At 42.3% G+C, this 24,608-nt stretch overlaps 1 protein-coding gene and 1 pseudogene across 3 annotated transcripts in view; one reads left to right on the top strand and one right to left on the bottom strand.

Moving 5' to 3' along the window:
* Nucleotides 1–24,608, top strand: part of MAPK1 (mitogen-activated protein kinase 1) — a 95,688-nt gene that overhangs the window by 34,411 nt on the left and 36,669 nt on the right. For both annotated transcript variants that reach the window (XM_082852835.1, XM_082852836.1), the window contains exons 2-3: nucleotides 19,461–19,643; nucleotides 21,374–21,563. In XM_082852835.1, coding sequence (XP_082708961.1) covers nucleotides 19,461–19,643; nucleotides 21,374–21,563 — 373 coding nt within the window. The remainder of the gene's footprint in view (nucleotides 1–19,460; nucleotides 19,644–21,373; nucleotides 21,564–24,608) is intronic.
* Nucleotides 2,976–3,223, bottom strand: LOC309970210 (small ribosomal subunit protein eS27-like; annotated as a pseudogene). The gene has a single exon. The product of its transcript is annotated as a small ribosomal subunit protein eS27-like (transcript).

Genomic DNA, 24,608 nt, shown 5'->3' with positions numbered 1-24,608 from the left:
CTCTCACTGTTGTGGCCTCTCCCTTTGTGGAGCACAGGCTCCGGACGCGCAGGCTCAGCGGCCATGGCTCATGGGCCCAGCCGCTCCGCGGCATGTGGGATCTTCCCGGATCGGGGCACGAACCTACGTCCCCTGCATCTGCAGGCAGACTCTCAACCACTGCGCCACCAGGGAAGCCCTGAGGTATAATTTATATACAACAAAATGGACCTTTTCTTTGTGCAAAGTTCAGTTGAGTCTTGGCAAATATATACCCTGTGTAACCGCCACCACAGTGGAGATATGGAACATTACATAACCCCAGGAAGAAGTACCCTTGTGCCGTTTGCTGTCAGTCTTCAGCTCAGGCAACCATGGATCAGTTTTCTATCACTGTAGATCAGCCTCAGCTTACCTAGCGTTTCAGATAAATGGAATTTAGAAGTCTTCGCTCTTTTTTGCCTGGCTTTTTCACTTAGCATAGGGTTTTCCAGGTTCATCCTTGTTGTCGCATGTAGTCATTTCCCTTTTGTTGCTCAGTGCTCTTCCATTGCACGGTGACACACAGTTTGTTTACTCTTTCCTTGTTGATGACTATTTGGGTTGTTCCAAGTTCGTGACTGTTATGAATAAAGCTCCTACAAACATCTGTATACAAGTCTCTATGGATGTATATTTTCTTTATTTTTTAATTGAAGTAATTTGACATACAATATTTTATTAGTTTCATGTGTACCACATAGTGGTTTGACATTTGTATACATTGTGAAATGATCACCACAATAAGCACAGTTACCATCTGTCACCATACAAAGTCAATACAGTATCATTGACTGTATTCCCTATGTTGTACGTTGCATCCCCGTGACTTAATTATTTTATACCTGTAAGTTTGTACCTCTTGACCCCCTTTACCTGTTTCCCCCCACTCCCTACCCCCTACCCCTCTGGCAGCCACCTGGGTTTTGTTTTGTTTGTTTTGTTTTTTAGATTCCATGTATAAGTGACATCATGTGGTATTTGTCTTTCTCTGTCTTGACTTATTTCACTTAGTGTAATGCCCTCAAGGTCCGTCCATGTTGTGGCAGATTTCTTTCATTTTTACAGCTGACTGGTATTCCATTGTACACGTATACTACGTCTTCTTTATCCATTCATCCATTAGTGGACACCTAGGTTGTGTCCGTATCTTGGCTATTGTCATAGACATATATTTTCATTTCTCTTGAGTAAATAATTAGGAGTGGAACTGCTGGGTTGTATGGTGAGTGTGCATTTAATTTTTCAGAAACCACCAAGCCTTTTCATAGTGATTGTACCATTTTGTAGTTCCACCTGCAGGGTATGAGAGTTCTAGCTTTTCTACAACCTCATCAGCACTTGGTATGGTCATTCTTTTTCATTTTAGCCATTCTAATGGGTATGTTATGTGGTTTTAATTTACATTTCCCTTATGACATCATTCATCTTTATGTGTGTGTATTGTCACACAAAAAGTGTCTGTTCTTTTGCCTATTTAAAATTTTGGGTTGTTTGTCTTATTTTGAAGTTGTAAGTTCTTTATATACTCTAAATACAAGTCCTACATGTTGCAAATTTTTTCTCCCATATGCACAGCTCATTTTTGACCTTGACAGTATTATCTGGCCTGTTCACCCACCTTGCTCACTAGATCCCAGTCAGCACCTTTCCTTTTCAATCTCAGTAACTCCTCCTGTCTCCACTGTCGTCATCTTGTACATTCCAGAGGCTTTACCACTGCCCTTAGAGGTGTGCTGCTTTTTCTTTTTGTGAGTATTTTACTGAGTTGAGAGTGCTGCTGGTTCACAGTGCCCTTGAGTCTGGGACGCCGAATGTTCTGCAGTGGGCGGCATGATTTCGTACAATGAACTGACTGGCTTAAAATGCCAGTTATGTGCTTGTTGCTTAGTCCAAGCCACTACCATCTCTTACTGGTGCTATTGCAATGTTTCAAATGGTTTCTTTTTTCACTCTTTCCTTTTTACAATTTATTCTTCATATCACAGCTGGAGAGAGCATTTACAAATATAAATTGGGTACTTTTAGTCCTTCCTTAAAGTGGAAGTGCACTTAAGATGAGTCTTAAACCCTTAGCACAACTTCCAGGTCACAGCCTCATCCTGAGCCATGTGCTCTTGGCTTGGTATGTGCCCGCCACCAGTAGCCTTCTTTGGGGTCCACAGATTCACCTGCCTAACCTCTCTCTGTTCAGTAGAACACTTGCCTTCTCAGCTACCCGTCACCTGGCTAATTCCAGCCTGTCCTTCAGGTCTCTGTTTTAAATGCCACTTCCTTAGAGAGGAAGAGCCTTCCCTGAGCCCCTAATTTAAACCAAGTTCTCTAGTTATCCATGATGATGTTAATTATAGCATTTGCATTTTTTCTTAGTATCTATCATAATTTATCTATTTTTAATATATGTCTCCTTACCCCACCCCCCCTTTTCTTCCTTTGGCCTTGCCACGCATCTTGTGGGATCTTAGTTCCCTGACGAGGAATTGAACCTGTGCCCCCTGCTGCACTAGACCACCAGGGAAGTCCCCTAATACATGTCTCTTTATATTTCCCCCATGTTGTATAAAGTTTATGAGAGTAAGGAATTTTCTGTTTTCGCTGTAGTATCTATAGCACTTAACAATGTAGACGATTAATGAATACCTGATAAAATTGATTTTAACATTTGAATGGTTTTAAGTTTATTCATCGTGCCTCCTTCAAGATCCCAACTGACATTTTTTCTCTTGAGTACAAACTTCTATGTACTAGTTTTCTGTCTCTGCCATTTGCACTGAATCTGTAAATTGCCCTGATAATAAGAGTTCTTAATCTTTTTTGTGTCATGGATCTTTTAGGTAGTCAGTGAAACCTGTGGCTCCTTCTCAGATTAGTGGGTTGTTTTTTGGTTTGGTTTGGTTTTTTTAATCCAAAATATGTTTATTGGGATCGTTTCCCATTCATCTTGATTCAGGGTGCTTTTAGTGCTGCTTCCAACTAAAGGAGCATCCTTCTGTAAGCCTTGCTTTTTCCTCCTGTAGGCTGGCAGAGGACATTAGAGCAGCCAACACACAAAACTACTGTTTGTGCCTGGCTAGAGATGGTGGTGGTTTTATAGCATCCTGGGCATTTCACATCCATGAAGTAGGAGGTGGGGCTCTGCAGCAGGTGCTTCTTGTTGTGTGTCCTGTTCTGGCGAGGGATGCAGGAGATCCTTTGTGAGAGGCATGTTCTCCTGAGGAGGTCCTCACTGCCAGATCAGATTAGTGGTCTTAAATGAATAGAATAAATTATGTAAGGTTACCAAGGAAATCGGTTATGTTGAAGTACTGGTTTTTTTTAATATTAAGAAAATACATCTTTAATGTGTGTGCTTCTTTATTAATGCCTTAAATAGCAAGATCAAGCAGCAGATGTGACAACTACTGTAATTTCAAAGTAGTGAGACATACAAATATTTCGAGAATTACAACTGTAGGCTTTTTACTGGTCTTAATAGTTCTCTGTTTAGCCTCCTTCAGTCTCTGGAAATACCTGTATTTCTGATAGTGTCACTCCCGTGGCTGGAGAATTCTTTCTGTTATCAGAATAAAGTACAGATTTGGGAATTGTCTTTACTAAAGGAATTTAGAGCCTGAACCAAGATGGCGGAGTAGAAGGACGTGCTCTCACTCCCTCTTGTCAGAACACCAGAATCACAACTAGCTGCGGGACAGTCATCGACAGGAAGACACTGGAACTCACCAAAAAAGATACCCCGCATCGAAAGACAAAGAAGAAGCCACGGTGAGACGGTAGGAGGGGCACAATCACAGTAAAATCAAATCCCATAACTGCTGGGTCGGTGACTCACAGACCAGAGAACACTTATACCACAGAAGTCCACCCACTGGAGTGAGGGTTCTGAGCCCCACGTCAGGCTTCCCAACCTGGGGATCTGGCAACGGGAGGAGGAATTCCTAGAGAATCAGACTTTGAAGGCTAGGGGGATTTGATTGCAGGACTTCGACAGGACTGGGGGAAACAGAGACTCCACTCTTGGAGGGCACACACAAAGTAGTGTGTGCATTGGGACCCAGGGGAAGGAGTGACCCAAGGGAAGACTGAACCAGACCTACCTGCTAGTGTTGGAGGGTCTCCTGCAGAGGTGGGGGGTGGCTGTGGCTCACTGTGGGGACAAGGACACTGACAGCAGAAGTTCTGGGAAGCACTTCTTGGCGTGAGCCCTCTCAGAGTCAGCCATTAGCCCCACCAACGAGGCCAGGTAGGCTCCAGTGTTGGGTTCCCTCAGGCCAAACAACCAACAGGGAGGGAACCCAGCCCCAACCAACCAGTCAGTCAAGCAGATTAAAGTTTTACTGAGCTCTGCCTACCAGAGCAACAGTCAGCTCTACCCACCACCAGTCCCTCCCATCAGGAAACTTGCACAAGCCTCTTAGATAGCCTCATCCACCAGAAGGCAGACAGCAGAAGCAAGAAGAACTACAATCCTGCAGCCTGTAGAACAAAAACCACATTCACAGAAAGATAGACAAGATGAAATGGCAGGGGATGATGTACCAGATGAAGGAACAAGATAAAACCCCAGAAAAACAACTAAATAAAGTGGAGACAGGCAACCTTCCAGAAAAATAATTCAGAATAACGATAGTGAAGATGATCCAGGACCTGGGAAAAAGAATGGAGGCAAAGATTGAGAAGATGCAAGAAATGTTTAACAAAGACCTAGAAGAATTAAAGAACAAACAAACAGAGATGAACAATACAATAACTGAAATGAAAACTACACTAGAAGGAATCAATAGCAGAACAACTGAGGCGGAAGAACAGATAAGTGACCTGGAAGACAGAATGGTGGAATTCACTGCTGCGGAACAGGATAGAGAAAAAAGAATGAAAAGAAATGAAGACACAGCCTAAGAGACCTCTGGGACAACATTAAACACAACAACATTCGCATTATGGGATCCCAGAAAGAGAAGAGAGAGAGAAAGGACCAGAGAAAATATTTGAGGAGATTATAGTCGAAAACTTCCCTAACATGGGAAAGGAAGTAGCCACCCAAGTCCAGGAAGCGCAGAGAGTCCCATACAGGATAAACCCAAGGAGAAACACGCCGAGACACATGGTAATCAAATTGGCAAAAATTAAAGACAAAGAAAAATTATTGAAAGCAGCAAGGGAAAAACGACAAATAACATACAAGGGAACGCCCATAAGATTAACAGCTGATTTCTCAGCAGAAACTCTACAAGCCAGAAGGGAGTGGCATGATAACTTAAAGTGATGAAAGGGAAGAACCTACAACCAAGATTACTCTACCCAGCAAGGATCTCATTCACATTTGATGGAGAAATCAAAAGCTTTACAGACAAGCAAAAGCTAAGAGAACTCAGCACCACCAAACCAGCTCTACAACGAAAGCTAAAGGAACTTCTCTAAGTGGGAAACACAAGAGAAGAAAAGGCCCTACAAAACCAAACCCAAAACAATTAAGAAAATGGTCATAGGAACATACATATCGATAATTACCTTAAACATGAATGGATTAAATGCTGCAACCAAAAGACACAGGCTTGCTGAATGGATACAAAAACAAGACCCATCTATATGCTGTCTACAAGAGACCCACTTCAGACCTAGGGACACATAGAGACTGAAAGTGAGGGGGTGGAAAAAGGTATTCCATGCAAATGGAAATCAAAAGAAATCTGTAGTAGCAATACTCAATATCAGATAAAATACACTTTAAAATAAAGAATGGTACAAGAGACAAGGAGGGACACTACATAATGATCAAGGGGTCAATCCAAGAAGATATAACAATTACAAATATATGTTTACCTAACATAGGAGGACCTCAGTACATAAAGCAACTACTAACAGCTATAAAAGGAAATCAACAGTAACACAATTAATAGTGGGGGACTTTAACACGTCACTTACACCAATGGACAGATCATCCAGACACAAAAGAAATAAGGAAACACAAGCTTTAATTTAAATGACACAAGAGACCAGATAGATTTAATTGATAATTATAAGACATTCCATCCCAAAACAGTAGATTACACTTTCTTCTCAAGTGCGCACAGAACATTCTCCGGGATAGATCACATCTTGGTCACAAATCAAGCCTCAGTAAATTTAAGAAAATTGAAATCGTATCAAGCATCTTTTCTGACCACAACACTATGAGATTAGAAATGAATTACAGGGGAAAAAACATAAAAAACACAAACACATGGAGGCTAAACAATACGTTACTAAATAACCAAGAGATCACTGAAGAAATCAAAGAGGAAATCAAAAAATACCTAGAAGTCTTCCCTGGTGGCGCAGTGGTTGAGAGTCCGCCTGACGATGCAGGGAACGCGGGTTCGTGCCCTGGTCTGGGAGGATCCCACGTGCCGCGGAGCGGCTGAACACGTGGGCCATGGCCGCTGAGCCTGCGCATCCAGAGCCTGTGCTCCGCAACAGGAGGGGCCACAGCGGTGAGAGGCCTGCGTACCGCAAAAGAAAACAACGAAAAACAAAAAAACCTAGAGACAAATGACAATGAAAACACAATGATCCAAAACGTATGGGATGTGGCAAAAGCAGTCATAAGAGGGAAGTTTATAGCTATACAAGCCTACCTCAATAAACAAGAAAAATCTCAAATAAACAATCTAACCTTACACCTAAAGGAACTAGAGAAAGAAGAACAAACAAAACCCAAAGTTAGCAGAAGGAAAGAAATCATAAAGATCAGAGAAGAAATAAATAGAAACAAAGAAAACAATAGCAAAGATCAATAAAACTAAAAGCTGGTCCTTTGAGAAGATAAAATTGATAAACCATTAGCCAGACTCATCAAGAAAAAGAGGGAGAGGACTCAAATCAATAAAATTAGAAATGAAAAAGGAGAAGTTACAACGGACACCGCAGAAATACAAAGCATCCTAAGAGACTACTACAAGCAACTCTATGCCAATAAAATGGACAACCTGGAAGAAATGGACAAATTCTTAGAAAGGTATAACCTTCCAAGACTGAACCAGGAAGAAATAGAAAATATGAACAGACCAATCACAAGTAATGAAATTGAAACCGTGATTAAAAATCTTCCAACAGGGGCTTCCCTGGTGGCGCAGTGGTTGAGAGTCTGCCTGCCAATGCAGGGGACACGGGTTCGTGCCCCAGTCCGGGAAGATCCCACATGCCGTGCAGCGGCTGGGCCCGTGAGCCATGGCCGCTGAGCCTGTGCGTCCGGAGCCTGTGCTCCACAACGGGAGAGGCCACAACGGTGAGAGGCCCGCGTACCACCAAAAAAAAAAAAAAAAAAAAAAAAATCTTCCAACAAATGAAAGTCCAGGACCAGATGGCTCCACAGGTGAATTCTATCAAACGTTTAGAGAAGAGCTAACCCATCCTTCTCAAACTCTTCCAAAACACTGCAGAGGAAGGAACACTCCCAAACTCATTCTATGAAGACACCATCACCCTGATAACCAAAACCAGACAAAGATACTACAAAAAAAGAAAATTACAGACCAATATCACTGATGAATATAGATGCAAAAATCCTCAACAAAATACTAGCAAACAGAATCCAACAGCACATTAAAAGGATCGTACACCATGATCAAGTGGGATTTATCCCAGGGATGCAAGGATTCTTCAGTATATGCAAATCAATCAATGTGATACACTACATGAACAAATTGAAGAAGAAAAACCATATAATCATCCCAATAGATGCAGAAAAAACTTCTGACAAAATTCAACACCAATTTATGCTAAAAAACCCTCCAGAAAGTGGGCATAGAGGGAACCTACCTCAACATAATAAAGGCCATATACGACAAACCCACAGCAAACATCATTCTCAGTGGTGAAAAACTGAAAGCATTTCCTCTAAGATCAGGAATGAGACAAGGATATCCACTCTCATCACTATTATTCAACATAGTTCTGGAAGTCCTAGCCATGGCAATCAGAGAAGAAAAATAAAAGGAATACAAATTGGAAAAGAAGAAGTAAAACTGTCGCTGTTTGCAGATGACATGATACTACGCATAGAGAATCCTAAAGATGCCACCAGAAAACTACTAGAGCTAATCAATGAATTTGGTAAAGTTGCAGGATACAAAATTAATGCACAGAAATCTCTTGTATTCCTATATACGAATGATGAAATATCTGAAAGAGAAATTAAGGAGACACTCCCAGTTACCATTGCAAAAAAAAGAATAAAATACTTAGGAATAAACCTACCTAGGGAGACAAAAGACCTGTGTGCAGAAAACTATAAGACACTGATGAAAGAAATTAAAGATGATACCAACAGATGGAGAGATATACCATGTTCTTGGGTTGGAAGAATCAATATTGTGAAGATGACTATACTACCCAAAGCTATCTACAGTCAATGCAATCCCTGTCAAATTACCCATGGCATTTTTTACGGAACTAGAACAAAAAATCTTAAAATTTGTATGGCGACACAAAAGACCTCGAATAGCCAAAACAGTCTTGAGGGAAAAAAACGGAGCTGGAGGAATCAGAGTCCCTGACTTCAGACTATACTACAAAGCTGCAGTCATCAAGACAATATGGTACTGGTACAAAAACAGAAACACAGATCAATGGAACAAGATAGAAAGCCTAGAAATACACCCATGCACCTCTGGTCAACTAATCTATGACAAAGGAGGCAAGGATATACAATGGAGAAAAGACAGTCTCTTCAATAAGTGGTGCTGGCAAAACATGTAAAAAAATGAAATCAGAACACTTCCTAACGCCATACACAAAAATAAACTCAAAATGGATTTGAGACCTAAATGTAAGACAGGACACTGTAAAACTCTTGGAGGAAAACATAGAAAGAACACTCTTTGACATAAATCACAGCAAGATCTTTTTTGATCCACCTCCTAGAGTAATGGAAATAAAAACAAAAATAAACAAATGGGACCTAATGAAACTTCAGAGTTTTTTGCACGGCAAAGGAAACCATAAACAAGATGAAAAGACAACCCTCAGAATGGGAGAAAATATTTGCAAATGAATCAATGGACAGAGGATTAATCTCCAAAATATATAAACAGCTCATGCAGCTCAATATTAAGAAAACAAACAGCCCAATCCAAAAATGGGCAGAAGACCTAAATAGACATTTCTCCAAAGAAAACATACAGATGGCCAAGAAGCACATGAAAAGCTGCTCAGCGTCACTAATTATTAGAGAAATGCAAATCAAAACTACAATGAGGGATCACCTCACACCAGTTAGAATGGGCATCATCAGAAAATCTACAAACAACAAATGCTGGAGAGGAGGTGGAGAAAAGGGAACCCTCCTGCACTGTTGGTGGGAATGTAAATTGATACAGCCACTATGGAGAACAGTATGGAGGTTCCTTAAAAAACTAAAAATAGAATTACCATATGATCCAGCAATCCCACTACTGGGCATATACCCAGAGAAAACCATAATTCAAAAAGACACATGCACCCCAATGTTCATTGCAGCACTATTTACAATAGCCAGGTCATGGAAGCAACCTAAATGCCCATCGACAGACGAATGGATAAAGAAGATGTGGTACATATATACAGTGGAATATTACTCAGCTATAAAAAGGAACGAAGTTGGGTCATTTGTTGAGACGTGGATGGATCTAGAGACTGTCATACAGAGTGAAGTAAGTCAGAAGGAGAAAAACAAATATCGTATATTAACGCGTATATGTGGAATCTAGAAAAATGGTACAGGTGAACCGGTTTGCAGAGCAGAAATTGAGACACAGACGTAGAGAACAAACGTATGGACACCAAGGGGGGAAAGCTGCGGGGGTGGGGGTGGTGAGATGAATTGGGCGATTGGGATTGACATGTATACACTGATGTGTTTTATAAAATTGGTGACTAATAACCTGCTGTATAAAAAAATAAATAAAATTTTAAAATTAAAAAAAAAAAGAATAAAGTACAGGTTTCTCAGCTTTCTTTGTGTGATGTTACCTTTTGCTTTTCGCCCAGATGAGCTCTAAACTCCAGCTGTACTGGACAACTTCGCACTTGTACCCAGCCTTCCATGCTTTAGTTCCTGTGGCTACTTCCTTCTGCAAGCCTTTCCTCATAGACTGCCTATTAAACCCTGCTGTGCTTTTTAACCCACCTTAAATAAATACCACCTTCTGAAAGAGGTTCACAGATATTAACATAGAGCAATGTCTGACACATAGTAAACACTCAATAAGTTGTAGATATTATTAAATAAGAATTGTTCATAAGATTTCTTTTTATTATCACCACCCAACTGTAAGTATCTTGAGTAATGTCCATATAAGAAACAAGACAGCACAATATATCAGTAATTGTGAGTAAACATGATGTAAAGTGAAAATATGCCTCATATGTAATATACATCAAAAATAAAAGTCTTGACCTGGGGGAAACAAGACTTGAAAGTGCTGCATCAACCCTGTTAACTGTTGTTGCTGTTTGCACTGTAGTAAGTATGACTTTGAGAGGAGGAGGTGTGATCAGGAGTCGAGGGTGTGAAGAATTGGCAGTACAAGCCAGCCCTGTGGGTGGCTCCTCACACCCCACAGCCTTGGAGTGTGTGTGAGAATGCAGTAGCCGAATTGGAAGTGGGCACCACCAGCACTGGAGAGTAGTGACCATGCTGAGCACCCTGCCATCAGGGCCATGGACAGACCCAGATATACCTAGAAAAAAAGCAGGAAAGTTCAGGATGACGGGAGAAGGTCCATTTTATGAGACACGATCAGAGAACTTCTAACAGTGAAAGGAACTATACCACAAAAGTAAAGCTATTCAAATGAATAAAGTCTTAGGAATAAAGGGTCTTTCCTAAACTCTAATAACGAAATAACTAGAAATCCTGAAATTTTGGAATAATGCTTTTTTAAAGAATAAAGGGTACAGCTTTCATGGAGCAATTTGGAGCAGGCCTTTTTTTTCCTTCACATGCAAGACTGCTGTCATTCCAGCTGGCAAACGTAGTAGATTTGAAATGACTCCTCTGTTTCTCAGAGTCCATAATATATCAGATTATTTCTGTATGTCCAAGTGGGAATCCGAAAATAATTCTTTTATAATCTCAGAGCTTAATACCATAGGTATCTGAATGCAGCTTCTCTCAGCTAATACTTGGGCATCAGCATAAGTTTTCACTCTGTTGTAATGACAGTCTCAGCTACTAAGTGGTGCCTGTTGCTAAGTTGGAAACCAGTGTAGAGAGAGCACTTGTATGTTTCTTTTTTCCTTGACATTTAGCACTTCTCTAGAAATATTTACTTTCCCTCGGATTTTGTACATGTGAAGTTGTTAGACTCCAATTAAATGTATGTTAATCTCCTTGACCTTGTCCCACAGCTCGCTGGTGCTCTCTTTCCCCCGATGTCTCCATTGCATTACATTTTGGCTAGATTCTACTGCTGTGTCTTCTAGGTCACCAGGTTTTTCTTCAGTGTATAATCTCTTGCTAATTTCAACCATTGTATTTTTTTCATCTCTAGAAGTTCATTTTGAGTCTTTCTTATACCTTCCACTTCTCTCTTTATATTGTGCTCTACGTTCACGAACATATGGAGTATATTTATACCAGTACACATGATTGTCTACTAATTCTATCATCTCTACTTCCTAGGTATGTTTTTTTATTGGCTTTTCTCTTCATTATAGATTGTATTTTCCTGCTTTTTTGTTTTGTGGCTGTTGTTTTTACTGATTTACAGTATTTCAGATGTACAGCAAAGTGATTCATTATATTCAGTATTTATGTTTTTTTCAGATTCTTTTCCATTATAGGTTATTGCAAGGTATTGAATAGTTCCTGGGGATTTTTTATTTTTGGGGGGGGGGTTTGGATGTTGATTGGATGCAAGACACTGGATTTTACATTGAGTGCTAGGGCTTTTTTTGGTATTTCTTTAAATACTTTGGGACTTTTTTTCTGGGATGCAGTTAATTTACTTGGAACACTTTGATCCCTTGAAAACTCTCTTTTAAGCATTTTAGCTCTCTTTTAAGCATTTAGTCCAGAATAGCCTTTAGTCAAAGGCTAATTTAGCCCCAGTACTGAGTCAACACCTTTCTGAGGACTCAGTTTTTTGTCCTGGTGTGAGGAGGTCTTTACTGGAAAAGTGGTAGAAGAGGAACTGTTCCCAGCCTTGTTCCACATGGATTAGTCCCATCTGCTCCTCTCTGGTGGCTCCTTCCCCAGCCTTGGAATTTGATTATGCACAAGCTCTGATCATTATCAGCTGGACACTCAGAGGGAACCCTCTGTGGATCTCCCCAACCTTCTCTGAAGTTCTCCTCTCCTGTACTCAGCCGCAGAAATTCTGAGTTGGACTCTCCAGATCTTGAATTCTGTCTCAACTCAGGGAGACTACCAGGCTCCATTTGGGTTTCCCTTCTGTTTACTGAAACCTGGAAACTCCAGGCAGTAAGCTGGGGCAGTCACAGGACTCAGCTTGCTGGCCTGTGTTGCCTGTTGCTGGGTGTCAGAAAACTGTTATTTCATAAATACTGTCTGGTTTTTTAAGTTAAGAAGCAAAAGCCTGTGAAGGTATTTAGAACTTTAGGAACTCATTTAAAAACTCAAGTTATTTCCTTCAAGCTGCCTTATCTTATATTACCCACCCCTCACTGGTTATTTTTTTCTCCCAACAGAATAGACAGAAATAGTAAGACAAAATACAATTTAAATTACGTTTTAAATCGCTCATGGTCCCATCATCCTAGCTTGTTCTGTATATTGCCTCTTCTAGATAAATATTTCTAAGCTGCAGTCTGTTGGTTTATTTTGAATCTCACCTTTAGTTAATACGATCTTCATACTTAGTTTAATGGCTGCATAGTGAGCTGTTATATAAATATTCCATAATGTATTAATCCTTATGTTTGGCAATACAGGTTTTGTTCTTTTAGGTAGTTTTGCAGTAAATACCTTCAAATATCATCCCTATTCTTAAGGATGCTCAAAGGGAGAAAGGCAGGTGGGATGATGTTCTATTTATTTCAATCTGCAATGAGATTTAGCCTATATTGGGTATTTAGTAAATGTTTGTCAAATGATTGAGGTGAAACATAACTTAAAGTTCAGTTAGGTAAAGTTTTCAGTTACCTTTTTAGGAATATTTTTGTTCCATTGGGCATTCATTTTTATTTTTATGGGGGGTTAAAGTAGATAATTATGAAATGTTTATGTTTCCTTCTACTTATTAAATTAAGCCCATATTTTCTACATGTTAATTATAATTATGTCATCAATTTTGTAGGTATAATTTAGTGGAAGACCTTCAGATAAACTTTTATGTTGGAATAATTTTAGGTTTACAGAAAAGTTGCCAGGATAGTGCAGAGGGTTCCCGTAAGCCCCCACCCAGTTTCTGTTTCCCTTGATATTAACATCTTACATTACTGTATGCGCTTATCAAAACTGAGAAACCAGCATTGGTATAAAGAAATTTCAGACTTTATTTGGAATTTGCTTTTCCACTGATTTCCTTTTTCTGTTCCAGGATCCAATCCAGGATACTACATGCATTTAGTTGTTATGTCTGCCTGTCTCTCTGTGACTGTTTTCTCACTTTTCTTTTCATGACTTAAAGAGTACTCGTCAAGTATTTTGTAGAATATCCCTCAACTTGGGTTTGTCTGATGTTCTTCTCACTATTAGCCTGGGGTTACAGGTTTGGGAAAAGAATATCACAGAGATGAGCTGCTTTTCTCGCCTCATCCTATCAGGGAGTCACAGTGTCCACATGACGTCACTGGTAGTGGTAACTGATCGCCTGGTGGAGGTGGTATCTGTCAGGCTTCTCCACTGTAAAGTTACTGTCCTTCCCTCTTCACATTCTGTTCTTTTGTTTTTGTTTTTGTTTCTTGCGGTACGCAGGCCTCTCACTGTTGTGGCCTCTCCCGTTGCGGAGCACAGGCTCCAGACACGCAGGCTCAGCGGCCATGGCTCACGGGCCCAGCCACTCCGCGGCATGTGGGATCTTCCTGGACCAGGGCACGAACCCGTGTCCCCTGCATCGGCAGGTGGACTCTCAACCACTGCGCCACCAGGGAAGCCCACATTCTGTTCTTTTGAAGCAAGTCTCTAAGTTCAGCCTGCCCGCAAGGTGTGGGGGCTGGGAGAGATTGAGTCCCACCTCCTGGAGGGGAGAGGATCTACACATATTACTCTAAGTTCTTCTGTTAGGAGGATTTGTCTCTTCTCCACTGTTTGTTTCTCCCCTGTGAATTTGGTTACAGCTGCTAGAAAGAAGACATAAGTGATTTAGAACGTATAGTTCTGCCATTGAGGAATATAGCCTAATTGAATGGAGAGCATTTGAACAGGACCAAGCTAGGAAACATGAGGTTTATGAAGTAGGCACTACTTCTTGAGTTGCCTGTGGCCACTTTCTCCAAAGCTGTGGCTCCACCATCGTTCCAAGTTGGCTAAGACGGCTCCTGCCTGGTGCACTCCCCTCCCCATTCCATTCCTTCAATAAACTACTACCTGAGGGAACTTCATAAAAATATCGCCATGCTTAAAATCCCTGCCTAACATCTTTTGGTGCCTCCCAGGGTAAAATTGTAGATATTTAAGCATGGCCTGGTTCCTGCTTATGCCTCCAGCTTCAACCCCATCCGTGTCCCCTTGGGTCCCACTCTCTTGCCACAGGTTCCCGCAGGCCTCTGTAGCTTTGCATGCACCTCTGCTTTGCCTGAAGTGTGTGCTGCCTTCTCACACCTGCCTAGTTTTGGGGAGTCTTCTTTTCACCCCACCTGGTCCGCCAGCCTTTGACCCACCCACTGCTTTCATAACAGCCTGTGCCTTTTGGTTGTTCCCTTGGATTTGCCAGTCATTCTCCTCCTCGCCTTCTTTAAAAGTAGTCACCTGTGCTGCTTCCACTCCTGTCCCCACTCCCCTCCACTTACTGCCACCCAGGGTACCACACATCAGCTGATTGCAGATTCATTGAATGCTTTCCAATTGTTGTGAAGCATTCCTGTTTGGAACTCTTTATAATCTTGGCTTCTGAAACACCAGTCTCTCCTGGTGCTTATAGGTGCTTCCTCACTCTCTAGCTGGTTCCTCCTCCTCTGTCTGCTCCTGAGTTCTGTCATCAGACCTGTTTTCTCCACTTATCTCTCCTCAGTAGTTCAACCCTCTGTGGCTTCCATTAAAAATTCCCATATCTTACTCCTAACCTTGTTCTCTCTCTTTAATGCTGCTAGAAGCGCAGAGCCATCCGAATCACCTGCAAGCCTCCTCAGATCTTTAAATCAGGAAGTACAAGACTGTCATTGTCTTCCCCTACCCCCATCTTCATTTTGTGCCTCCCAAACCCAGGCCTGACCCTCATGTTTTGTTTGCAAGACCTGGGTCAGGAATACAAATGGAGCATCACATACCATATAAATCAAACTAAGAAACAAGAAATGTATTCTCCCCCACCCCCACCCCCGAGACATAAAATTTCTTAAAAACCTGGAAGATCAGGTTCAAATTGAAAAATCTTGGGCTTTTTAGAGTTGGGTGTCAGCAGTTCGAGGAGAGCAGGCCTCCAGCATAGCCCTCTTCTCTTCCCAGCCAGTGCTGTGCCCCCCCAACCCCCATGAGCTGGAGCTTGTGGACCCCCAGCCCAACAGTTCACGCACCGTGTATACCCTGCAGATAGCTCCCCTTGGCCACCGCTTGTGGTACACACCCTGGAGGAGCATTCTGCTCGCTGCCTTGGGATTCTGGGGCTCCTGATGGCACATTCCCCGGACCCAATAATCACCACTGGGTGAGGAGGTGCCTGGTTGGGTGAGGACCAGCTGTCCCCGTAGATGGCTTGATTCTTTTCGTCTCCACATGTTGCCTCTCGCCTTCTCTGTGCCCTTGCTCCTCTTTCGAAAGCCTGCTCATCTTTCAGGGTATGGTTTCTCCAGGCCTCATCTTCTTTTAATCCTCTCTTTGTTGCCCTTATTTGGACTTAATCTACCCAGCTTCTCCTTGGGTTTCAGAAGTGCTTTACTGTGATAAAAGCAGTGCATGCTGTCTGTTCCTGTCTCCTTCCCTCACTAAATTGCCAGTTTTTTAAGAGCAGGATCGCTGATTGGCTTTGCCCCCAGTACTAACACGAAGTCTCAGAAGTGGGAAGTACTTGACAAGTGTGGCTTGAATCCACCGCAGCTCTGGCGTCACCCTCCTGTTGTTGTGGTAACCCTGTCAAAACAGGAAATGAGGTTAGTTTAGCATGACTTGTTCATAATTGACTCATGCTGGTTCCCTTTTCTTCCCTAAGTGATCACAAAACATCTGTTAAATAATCTACTCCAGAATTTTGTGGGCTTCTACTTCCACATTAACTGGTCAAATATAGTTCTGGAATCTCTGTTCCCACCCACCCTGGCCCTGGAATTCACCATGCATTTGGAGAGCCCTGGCTCCTTTTTTAAATTGCTCTCTTAAGAATTGCTTGATGAACAATATACCAGTGTACAGTTTAAGTTTTGACATATTATACACCCATTAAGCTATCAAAACAATTAGATAATGAACATTCATCGCCTCCAAAAGTTATCTAGCTTCCATTTCCATTTGTGTAATCCCTCCCGCCCAGCAGCCCCAGGTAAACCCTTCTGACGTGCTTTGTGTCCTCATAGACTAGTTTGCATTTTATATAAGTAGAGGTACTTTTCTTTTGGTCTGGCTTCACTCAGCATAATTATTTTGAGATTCATCTGTGTTGTATATATCAACAGTTTGTTTCCTTTTATTGCTGAATAGTAGGAATCTACCGTTTTAAGAATTGAATGTGCTCACCTATGGGCTTGACCTCCCATTCCCCACCATTTATGTATCTCAGGATAGAATTCATCTGGGACTTGAAGCTGCATTTATGTAAAATGATTGGGTGCTCTCAATAGCTTGAGCTCCTCAAGGGCACAGTAATAGTATAATCTTTGTATCCTGTTAATATAACCAAATGGCTGGATAAAAGTTCCCTCCTTTACTTAGGGGTGTGTGTGTGTGTCTGTGTGTGTGTCTGTCTGTCTGCACCTCTCTCTCTGTTTTATTTATTTATTTACTTTAAATTTATTATTTATTTTTGGTTGCATTGGGTCTTTGTTGCTGTGCGCAGGCTTTCTCTAGTTTCAGTGAGTGGGGGCTACTCTTCGTTGTGGTGCGTGGGCTTCTCATTGCAGTGGCTTCACTTGTTGTGGAGCACGGGCTCTAGGTGCGCGGGCTTCAGTAGTTGTGGCACGCAGGCTCAGTAGTTGTGACTTGTGGGCTCTAGAGCGCAGGCTCAGTAGTTGTGGTGCACGGGCTTAGTTGCTCCGCAGCATGTGAGATCTTCCAGGACCAGGGCTCAAACCCGTGTCCCCTGCATTGGCAGGCGGGTTCTTAACCACTGCGCCACCAGGGACACCCTCTCTCTGTTTTAAATAACATACCCAGTTCCAATTTCATCACTGAGTGTCAGTCGGTACTGTTGGAGGGGCACATTGACCATAAGCCCCTCTCCCTAAGCAGTCTTATTCTCAAAGGCAAGTTTATGCCCGTGTTTGTTTGACTACCATGCTTCAGTAAAACTGGATATTTATTTATTTATTTTTAATTTTTAAATATTTATTTATTTATTTTTGGCTGCGTTGGGTCTTGTTGCTGCGTGCGGGCCTTCTCTAGTTGCGGCAAGCGGGGGCTAGTCTTCTGTTGCAGCGCGCCGGCTTCTCATTGCGGTGGCTTCTCTTGTTGCGGAGCATGGGCTCTAGGCGTGTGGGCTTCAGGAGTTACGGCATGGGGACTTAGTAGCTGTGGCTCATGGGCTCTAGAGCGCAGGGTCAGTAGTTGTGGTGCACGGGCTTAGTTGCTCCACGGCATGTGGGATCTTCCTGGACCAGGGCTTGAACCCGTTTCCCCTGCATTGGCAGGCGGATTCTTAACCACTGCGCCACCAGGGAAGCCCTGGTTATTTATAATGTTGAGTGTAAACCAGTATTTTATAACTATTTTAACCTGTGTTCTCTTTTGTTGAACTCAGGCTCTAAAATCTGAATTACCAAAAAAGTTTTGATTTCTAATAGTATTTACTCCCAGTGTTGAATAAGCTTGGTTGAACGACATATCCCTTTGCCTGTCTACCTAAAAATCAGTGGTTTGGGCCTTCTTGCAGCAAACCAATGCAAAATAAGATTTGAGTAGCTATTCTTTTATTTAAGGAAATAGACGTCATTTCAAAGTGTTGGGGTACCCGAGTGCAATGTATAAATGGTGTGAGAAAACTGAAGCTGAGTGAGACAAGGTCCCTCCTACAGCATAGTTTTGTGGTAGAGTCAGACAGATGCATCAGTAATTCTCAGTATAAGTAGACTGATAGATATCATTGTAGAAGCACAAACTTGAGAATAAACTTATTTTACTGTTTCCTGTTTCTAGCACTTACCCAGAGGAGACCAGAAGTAATGTCTTACTGCCCGTCCGTGTTCTTTCATTGCTTCGGTCAGTGGACCAGATGTTGATACTTGTTAATATGAAAAGCTCTTACAGAAAAGATTCAATAGAATATTGTTCATAAAGATAGTAGTAATATTCAAGATTCAAATTCATCATAAAATTGAAGATAAAATTATTATTGCTTCTGCTTGGAATTCTATTAAGTCAGACCTTCAGGACAACTTGGAAAGAACTGGGCCCTATGTTATGGCTGTGAAGGTATTTTTTGAACAATACTTTTTAGGTTTTGTTATAAGACTACCCAAACATCTTGATTAAATTTCTTGTGGAGGGGGGAGGAAGAAATAGTCATGTCATTTTGCACGTAAGACAAAGTTGTTGCAAGCAATCAATGCATCCTCCTGCCCCACCTTTTAATTGAAGTATAGTTGACTTACAATATTAGTTTCAGATATACGGCATAGTGATTTAGTATTTTTACAGATTATGCTCCATTAGGAGTTATTACAAGATAATGGCTGTAAGTCCCTGTGCTATGCAGTATATCCTTATTGCTCTCTTGGGTGCATTTTTGTTCGAGTTGAAGATGTGGTTGATGGTCAATTTATTGTTTCTGCTGAGTCAGTGGAATCTAATCCAACAGTAGGAAGTTGTTTTGGAGGCAGAAATGATTGCTCTCACCAGAATGCAGTTGCTGTTAAAAACAGTGGGAAAATGGCTTATGTGTGTCATACGCCCATGTTCCTGGATCTATGAAAATGGGCATCTGTACAGTTCCCAGGGCCAGGCCCTCTGTTAGTTTTGAGATTCTGTGTGTGCTGCGTTTTGCCAGCCGCATCCTCCCTAGTTTAAGGCCTTTGTGGATTATACACATGCTTCCTTCACGTGTATGAAACAAGTATTTGCCCAGAGTGCTAAACATTTAATACTTTACCGCCTTGTTCTGAGAACTGTTTTTAACGCCATCTCCCCTCCTCCCCTCCTTTTTTATTTATTTTTTTAGCTCTGCTTATGATAATGTCAACAAAGTTCGAGTAGCTATCAAGAAAATCAGCCCTTTTGAGCACCAGACCTACTGCCAGAGAACCCTGAGGGAGATAAAAATCTTACTGCGCTTCAGACATGAGAACATCATTGGAATCAATGATATTATTCGAGCACCAACCATCGAGCAGATGAAAGATGTGTATCCTTTTCAGGCAGCTGCTCCACTGCTCCGTCACCTGGTTGAGTAATGTAACTGGACGTGTCTGCACTTATAGGGGTGGAGGAAAAGTAATAAAGCACATTTAAGGGGAAACTGTACTTTGCTTGTCATTTACTGTAATACTGGCATCATTTACATTTTTTCTCTGATTCATTTTTTCATTTGTCAGTAACTGATTTTAGTATCTTTTTGGCAAATCCAATATTTTCTGTCAGTTTCAGTAAAGATTTCCTTTAAGTGTATAGTGGAAAATTTTGGAGAACACCTTTTCCAGTCACGTGTTTGCCACTCAAGGTATGGTTTGTTATGATGGTGAAAAGGAAAGAGCAGTCGACTGTGGAAGAGGGTGCCCTGTACAGCACCTGGTCAGGTCCAGACTGTCCTGATCTTAGCGCCATTTCACATCTGGGTCCAGTTTTCTCATTTTTAAAACTGGCGTGCTCGCCCTCATGATCTACAAGGCTGGCTCAGCTCTGAAGTTGTGTGATTAACTATGACAAACATTTAGAAATCTGGACTAAGCAGGTAAAGGCTTGGGTAAAGGAGGCTGCCTGGGTAAAGACTGTGTTTGAAAGGTACAAGTGTGAAGTGTGCTGAGGAGGACCTGATGGGAGAAGGTTCCGGTTCTGGCCGCAGCAATGTTCCCACCAGTTTGCCCACTTTGCATTCTGCCCCTCCAGGGAGAGGCAGCTCACTATCTCCAGGCAGCCTTTCCATTTTTATTTTATTTTTATTTTTATTTTTATTTTTTAGCCTTTCCATTTTTAGACAGCTCTGTCACTAAGTTCTGATGATATTTTAAGTGAAATGCCTCCTCCTGCCATCTGTTGTCCTGCTTTACCTTTTGCCTTGAAAATCACATCTCTGTCAGATGACAAGTTTTCCAGTCCTGTTTCCTTCAAATTCTGTACCATGTCTCATCTAGCATGAATCTGTAGATGTGTAATATTTACACAGAAATGAATAAAAGAAATGCAAAAACACTAATGAAATAATATCGTGGTGAAGTTAAAACCTAGCCGCTTTTATAATTTATTTTCTGTGGGAATGAATGAAGTTAGCCATAACTAAAGTTTTATATGCTGAGATACACGGATAGGCAGGAAAACAAGAGGAGCTCAACCAGAACAGGCCCCTTCCTAGCACAACTTCCAACAGTCTTACATACTTATTTATACTCTTAACCTTAATTGAAGAGTGAAGCAAATAGACTGAGGGTTGAGTTTAGGAGCAAATGTGTTCTAGGCCTGTGTTTCCAAAAGTTCTATGGTTGATTTTTGTCGAGAAGGAGGGGGACAAGAAGGGAGGTAAAAGAACAGTGACGTTTTGAGTTGTTGCTAGGCCAGAGAGGAGGGAGTGCCTGGTGTTGGCCCCCACCCTCCCCCAGCCCTTTCCAACAACCCCAGAGGGCATCTGTTGATGGTGGACAGCTTGGAGACCAGGACTCATCCACACCACCTGCGTCAGGTCTCCGCTAGCGCATCACTGCGCATATCAGGCAGGCGTGGTGCCTGCTGTCTCACAGGACCTAAGAAGGAGTTCACGACTTTCCGATTCCTTCTGTTGAGGTGTACCAAGTTTTCCTCAGGTTCTCATTTCCCTCCCGAGCCTCATGATGTAATAATGGACCCTTTGGCTTCGTTTTGTTTTCAGTGCTTTGCTAAGTGTGACCAGCTATTTTGGTGTGTTACCTTAACCTTTCCAAACAGATATATAGTACAGGACCTCATGGAAACAGATCTCTACAAGCTCTTGAAGACGCAACACCTCAGCAACGACCATATCTGCTATTTTCTTTACCAGATCCTCAGAGGGTTAAAATATATCCATTCAGCTAACGTGCTGCACCGTGACCTCAAACCTTCCAACCTGCTGCTCAACACCACCTGCGATCTCAAGGTCAGCTTGGTTATTTACTCTTAGGGTGATATCTGTTGAAAAACTCATGTTACTGGGGCATGTTTATATTTATTGTTATTCAGATTTTAAATTACACCAGAAATACATGAAAACATTTATGGCAAAAAAAAATGCAAGGAAAGGGTGCTAGTTCTATTTTTCTTCTCCATCCCATTGCTCCTCCTTCTCCAGAGGTAACCACTATAACAAATTGGTGTATTTTCATCCAGAGTTTTTTCTATGCTCTTACATACACATGTACTTTTTAACTTATATATGTAAATAGGATTATGTGTACATTAAAAGATCTATTTCATTGGTCACCTTTTTCTTCGATAAATTTTATACAGTAAACAGAAAACAGCAGAAAAGTTGACCTTAATGATTTCGATTCCTAAATAATGCATTCCCAATAAATAGGAAAACCCTAGATCCTTTATAGTCCTTAGAGTTCTCTTAAAAATGGACAGCATTGGGCTTCCCTGGTGGCGCAGTGGTCGAGAGTCCACCTGCCAATACAGGGGACACGGATTCGTGCCCCAGTCCGGGAAGATCCCACATGCCGCAGAGTGGCTAGGCCCATGAGCCATGGCCGCTGAGCCTGCACGTCCGGAGCCTGTGCTCCGCAATGGGAGAGGCCACAACAGTGAGAGGCCCTCGTACTGCAAAAAAAAAAAAAAAAAAAAAGGCAGCATTTATATATATTTCTATTTTAATACGTGGCAGAGCTAAATAAGGAGGGAGGTCTACAGCTGTCTCCGGTATGATGAAGGGAATGTGGATTCAGTCTAGTAAAAATGCATGTGAATTTAAGACCTAGATGAATGAAATGACATCCCATGTTCATGGATTGGAAGGCTTAATATTGTTAAGATGGCAGTACTTCCCAGTTTGATCTACAGGTTTAATGCAGTCCGTATCAGAGTCCCAGGTGGCTTTTTTTGCAGAAATGGGCAGGCTGATCCTGAAATGCATATAGAAATTCAAGAGACCCAGAATAGCCAAAACAATCTTATGAAAGAGCAAAGTTAGAGGACTCACACTTCCTGATTTTAAAACTTATTACAAAACTATAGTAATCAAGACATTGTGATACTGGCTAGGAGTAGGCATATAGCTCACTGGAGTAGAATTGAGTCAATAAATAAACCCGTATGTTTATGTTTTTTCATTCATTCATTTATTTATTTTCAGCTGCATTTGGTCTTTTTTTTTTTTCCCAATATGCGGGCCTCTCACCATTGTGGCCTCTCCCGTTGCGGAGCACAGGCTCCGGGCACGCAGGCTCAGCGGCCATGGCTCAAGGGCCCAGCCGCTCCGCGGCATGTGGGATCTTCCCGGACCGGGGCACGAACCCATGTCCCCTGCATCGGCAGGCGGACTCTCAACCACTGTGCCACGAGGGAAGCCCTGCGTTTGGTCTTTGTTGCTGCGTACAGGCTTTCTGTAGTTGTGGCAAGTGGGAGCTGCTCTTCATTGCGGTGCACAGGCTTCTCATTGCAGTGGCTTGTCTTGTTGCGGAGCACAGGCTCTAGGTGCACGGGCTTCAGTAGTTGTGGCATGCGTGCTCCGTAGTTGTGGCTTGAGGGCTCTAGAGCACAGGCTGAGTAGTTGTAGCACACAGGCTTAGTTGCTTCGCAGCATGTGGGATCTTCCCAGACCAGGGCTCAAACTTGTGTCCTCTGCATTGGCAGGCGGATTCTTAACCACTGCGCCACCAGGGAAGCCCCAACCCATATGTTTATGATCAACTGATTTTTGACAAGAGTGCCAGGATCATTCACTGGGGAAAGAATAGTCTTCACCAAATGGTGCTGGGACAATTGGATAACCACATGCAAAAAAAAATGAGTTTGGGCCCCTCCCTGCCTGTACTATGTACAAAAATTAACTCAAAATGGATTAGAGATCTAAGTTTAAAGGCTGAAACTAGAATGCACTTAAAAAACACAGGAGTAGGGGCTTCCCTGGTGGCGCAGTGGTTGGGGGTCCGCCTGCCGATGCAGGGGATGTGGGTTCGTTCCCCGGTCCGGGAGGACCCCACGTGCTGCGGAGCGGCTGGGCCTGTGGGCCATGGCCGCTGGGCCTGCGCATCCGGAGCCTGTGCTCCACGGCAGGAGATGCCACAGCGGTGAGAGGCCCGCGTACCGCAAAAAAAACCACAAAAAACACAGGAGTAAATTCTTGCAAACTTGTGTTAGGCAGACTTCTTAGACATGACACCAAAAACACAAGCAACAACATTTTTTTTTTATAATGGATTTCAGGGAGTTCCCTGGTGGCCTAGTGGTTAGGACTCAGTGCTTTCACTGCTGTGGCCTGAGTTCAATCCCTGGTCGGGAACTGAGATCCTGTAAGCTGCGTGGCGTGGCGTGGCGTGGCATAGCCAAAAAAAAAAAAATTTCATCAAGATGAGAAGCATGCACTACAAAGTAAATCATCAAGAGAGTGAAAAGACAACCCCCAGAATGAGAGAAAATATTTGTAAATCATATATGTGATAAGAGATTTATAACTAGAATATATGAAAAACTCTTACAGCTTAACAACTAAAAGATAAATGGCACAATTTAAAAGTGGGCAAAGAATCTGAAAAGACCAAGGATCTAAAGAAGGTATACAAACAACCAATAAGTACATGAAAAGATGCTTGACATCATTAGTCAGTGGGGAAATGCAAATCAAAACCACAGTGAGATACCACTTCACACACACTACGATGATATAATCAGATGATAAGTGTCAGCAAGAATTCGGCCCCAGGGCTTCCCTGGTGGCGCAGTGGTTGAGAGTCCGCCTGCCAATGCAGGGGACGCGGGTTCGTGCCCCGGTCTGGGAAGATCCCACATGCCGCGGAGCGGCTGGGCCCGTGAGCCATGGCCGCTGAGCCTGCACGTCCGGAGCCTGTGCTCCGCAACGGGAGAGAACACAACAGTGAGAGGCCCGCGTACAGAAAAAAAAAAAAAAAAAAAAAAAGAATTCGGCCCCAGGTGTATACCTGAGTGGAATGAAAACATGCATCCGCACACAGACAGATATAGAAGT

Source organism: Leucopleurus acutus, assembly GCF_964270905.1.
Source record: "Leucopleurus acutus genome assembly, chromosome: 13".
NCBI lineage: Eukaryota > Metazoa > Chordata > Mammalia > Artiodactyla > Delphinidae > Leucopleurus > Leucopleurus acutus.
Note: the sequence above shows the minus strand (reverse complement) of the source record. Positions and strands in the feature narration are given on the sequence as shown.